The sequence below is a fragment of the Marmota marmota genome, unplaced genomic scaffold, assembly GCF_001458135.2.
Source record: "Marmota marmota marmota unplaced genomic scaffold, marMar, whole genome shotgun sequence".
In the NCBI taxonomy this organism is placed as follows: Eukaryota; Metazoa; Chordata; class Mammalia; order Rodentia; family Sciuridae; genus Marmota; species Marmota marmota.
The window spans coordinates 3237208-3241332 of record NW_026000207.1 but is presented as its reverse complement, the minus strand read 5'-3'; the positions used below and the strand labels follow the sequence as shown (position 1 = coordinate 3241332).

The window sequence follows — 4125 nt, the reverse complement described above, 5'->3', positions numbered from 1 at the left end:
CCAATGGAATTCTTTCTGTTCCTTTTACAATCGTTTTCTCATGTCTGATCTAACTCAAGTCATCTTCCAAAATAAACCCATTCTTTTGGCACGTGATGTCAGGGACAGATTTTTCAGAAAGCACCCAAGGAAGAAAGAAATTAGATCCATTTTTTTTTTTTTGAATTCTCTCTTCATTGTATTCTGCTAATTTTTAGGGTAAGTATCTGTGGTGGAGAAATAGACACAACTCTCCTTCCCTCTTTTTGTGGCTTGTTAGAACTGATGTCACCCACAGCCTTGAAAATACAATTTCTAGAGTATGCAGTAAGCCAATATGTTCAATGCATACATTTTAAGATTATATATTTATGGAGGAAGGATGCAGTCAAGGTTTTTATTTTTTCATCTTCCTGGTATTCTCAGGTTGATAGAATTTTACACATTGCATTGGTATGTTCAGGTGAATCCAGTAAGAAGGATAAATTCTAACTTTCGTTTCTTTCATTTATGTCTCCCCTGCAAACTACTGGATGGTTACCAGAGGAGAATACACAAGGTTCATTTCAACAAGTGATAAATAGAAGATATGAAATTAAGAATCTTGAGAATATACAATTCATTAAACATGAAATTAGGAGAAACTGTAAAGGGGAGCCAGAATGTCATGGACTTTATCACTGTGCAGTGGCATTCTCTGAGAGGACTGGGAGAGAAGATGCACATCGAGAATCTGGTCAAAGTAATGACTTTGTGTCAGGAATTCATGTTGATTCAGTTGCTTCTTGGAGTAAATGTGTAGATCCACTTATGAAACATTCCTTCACTGAGAAAAACAACTTAGAAAATCAGCAAGGAAATGTAGATCATGATGCAAAACATCATTTGAAACATTGTGGATTTGGCTTGAATTGTCATTCAAATATTGCTGGAGACAAGAGATTCCAAAATATGAAAAAAATACCTCAATGGGATTTGAGTGATAATTCATTCATCAAAAGTTCACTATTTCTGCATCAAGACTTCCTTCAGTTCTGTTCCAATGTCTACAGTTTGGATAAAATTCAGATGGCCAATGTCAACACAGTGTTGCTTAAGGAAAGAGAACACATTGGTAATTATGAGAAAATTTGCATCAATGATGAAACTGGTGTGGTATTTGCTGATCGATGTAACCTAAGTAAATTGGAGGGAGGTTCTGTGGGACAGGAGAGCCATGAGCACAAGGAATCATGGGAAGACCCTAACCAGGGATCAGATCCACCTAACACACAGACATCTCCTTTTACACATAACCATGACAAGTGGGAGAAATGGGCAAAAGTCATCAATGAGTGGCCAAAAGCTCTTACCCATCCTAATGTCCAGAGGAAAGACAGATCTTATGAATGTAAGAAATACAGTGAACTACTTAATCAGTTCTCAGTGTGTACAGAGCATGAGAAAATCAATACCACGGAAAAGACCAACACACATACAGGTGAAAAATACAGGGAAAGCCCTGATGAGTCATCAAACCAAATTGGACCTAATACAATATGCACCCAAGAAGATCCATGGAAAATCAAGGAATGTGATGAATCACTTCCACCATGTTTAAATCTTGGACAACAGCAAAACATCCAGAATGAAGAGAAACTTCATGAAATAGAAGATTGTAAAACTTTCTTTAGTAGTTCCTCACATCAAGGGGTGCATAAGAGTATCCATGCAGGAGAGAAAACCTACAATTGTAAAGAATGTGGCAAAACCTACATTTCTTCCTCAGAACTGCTTTGTCATCAGAAAATCCACACAGGAGGGAAATATTACAATTCTGAAGAAAGTGGGAAAGCATATATGTGTTCCACACAACTTGTTCATCCTCAGCTACTCCATACTGGAGAGAAACCACACAAATGTAAACATTGTGCAAAGACCTTTAAATGTACCTCAAGCCTTGTTATTCATCAGATAATCCATACTGGAGAAAAACCATACAAATGTAAAGATTGTGGCAAAGCCTACATTTGTTCCTCACACTTAAATATTCATAAGAGGATGCATACAGGAGAGAAATCCTACAAATGTGAAAGTTGTGGAAAGGCTTTTGCTCATTCCTCATCTCTTGCTGTACATCAGAGAATCCATACTGGAGAGAAACCGTATAATTGTAAAGATTGTGGGAAAACCTTCATTTCTTCCTCAGGTTTTAATAAGCATCAGAGAATCCACACTGGAGAGAAAAATTACAATTGCCAAGAGTGTGGAAAAGCCTTTATTCATTCTTCACAGCTTACTATTCATAAGAGAATTCATACTGGAGAGAAACTTCACAAATGTAATGACTGTGGCAAAGCTTTCATTTCTTCCTATAAGTTAAATGTACATAAGAGAATACATACAGGAGAGAAATCCTACAAATGTGAAAGTTGTGGAAAGGCTTTTACTTGTTCATCATATCTTGCTGTGCATCAGAGAATCCATACTGGAGAGAAACCTCACAGATGTAATGAGTGTGGCAAAGCTTTCATTTGTTCCTCACATTTAAATGTGCATACGAGAACACATACAGGAGAGAAATCCTACAAATGTGAAAGTTGTGGAAAGGCTTTTGCTCATTCCTCAAATCTTGCTGTGCATCAGAGAATCCACACTGGAGAGAAACCTCACAGATGTAATGAGTGTGGCAAAGCTTTCACTTGTTCCTCAAACTTAATTATGCATAAGAGAATACATACAGGAGAGAAATCCTACAAATGTGAAAGTTGTGGAAAGGCTTTTTCTAGCTCATCGTATCTTGCTGTGCATCAGAGAATCCATACCGGAGAGAAACCCTATAATTGTAAAGATTGTGGGAAAACCTTCATTTCTTCCTCAGGTTTTAGAAAACATCAGAGGATCCACACTGGAGAGAAACATTACAAATGCCAAGAGTGTGGAAAAGCTTTTATTCATTCTTCACAGCTTACTATTCATAAGAAAATCCATTCTGGAGAGAAACCTCACAAATGTAATGAGTTTGGCAAAGCTTTCATTCTTTCCTCAACCTTAAATGTGCATAAGAGAATACATTCAGGAGAGAAATCTTACAAATGTGAAAGTTGTGGAAAGACTTTTGCTCGTTCCTCAAATCTTGCTGTGCATCAGAGAATCCACACTAGAGAGAAACATTACAAATGCCAAGAGTGTGGAAAATCTTTTATTCGATAGTCACAGCTTGGTATTCATCAAAGAATCCATACTGGAGAGAAACCCTAGAATTGTAAAGATTGTAACAAAACCTTCATTCTGACTCAGGATCTCATAGGAATCAGAATATCCACACTGTGTAGAAACTCTACAAATGTGAACATTGTGCAAAGGCATTTAATCATTCCTTACTTCCTGTTGTACATCAGAGGATCCATACTGAAAATTTTTTTTAAAAAAGAAAAAACACTAGTTGAAGAATGTGGCAAAACATTTCACCACAGTTCTCACTTGAGTGATCATCAAAGAATATAAACTGGAAACACATTCTTTGATATCAAAAAATGTGAAAAATTCTTTAATAAATGCTCACATTTTATATTATATCAGACAATTCCTACTGATGAGAAAGATTGTAAACATAAAATATGTGAAAAAAATTTAAATACATTATCCACCTTATGCAAATTACAGAAATTATGCCACCTATCTTCATACAGGAAATGTAGGAGGAAAGGCTTTAGCAAAATATCCACAGTAGAGATCACAAGAAGTTACACAGGGAAAATAACGTTTTTACATAGAATAAATCTGTGGGTCTATTTCAACAAGCAGAAAACTACAATAGCAATGCAAATTTTCATGCTAGAGATGACTAAGGCACTGTCAACTTTATGCCATATTCTAATCTAGAGTATTATACAGATGAATGCAAAGTCAACAGTTGCATGGTTTTTGTGTTTTTCAAACGAACAAAGATATAATCTTTTTGTCTATATGTTTATATCAAATAGATCCATTTTTCTCTGGACAATTCTTCTACTTAAAAATATAAGTAATAGACATTAATTTCACCCTCAAATCAGTTCTGACTACAACTTATTTCCACATAATAACATAAAATCTCAAGGTCAATTTGCTGCATTTTAAAGAGAATTTTGCATAGTATAGAGGCACCATTAATATTCATTTTCA

At 35.6% G+C, this 4125-nt stretch overlaps 1 protein-coding gene across 1 annotated transcript; it reads left to right on the top strand.

Moving 5' to 3' along the window:
• The first annotated feature begins 988 nt into the window (after positions 1-988).
• On the top strand, positions 989-3908 carry LOC107158875 (zinc finger protein 345-like). Its single transcript, XM_048791629.1, has one exon. The coding sequence runs from the start codon at positions 1048-1050 to the stop codon at positions 3169-3171; it is 2124 nt and encodes a 707-aa protein (XP_048647586.1). The 5' UTR covers positions 989-1047; the 3' UTR covers positions 3172-3908.
• The last annotated feature ends 217 nt before the right edge of the window (positions 3909-4125 follow it).

What these genes read in the sequence shown, in the direction of transcription:
- LOC107158875 (XM_048791629.1), top strand. Translation starts at nt 1,048, where the DNA reads ATGGCCAATGTCAACACAGTGTTGCTTAAGGAAAGAGAACACATTGGT.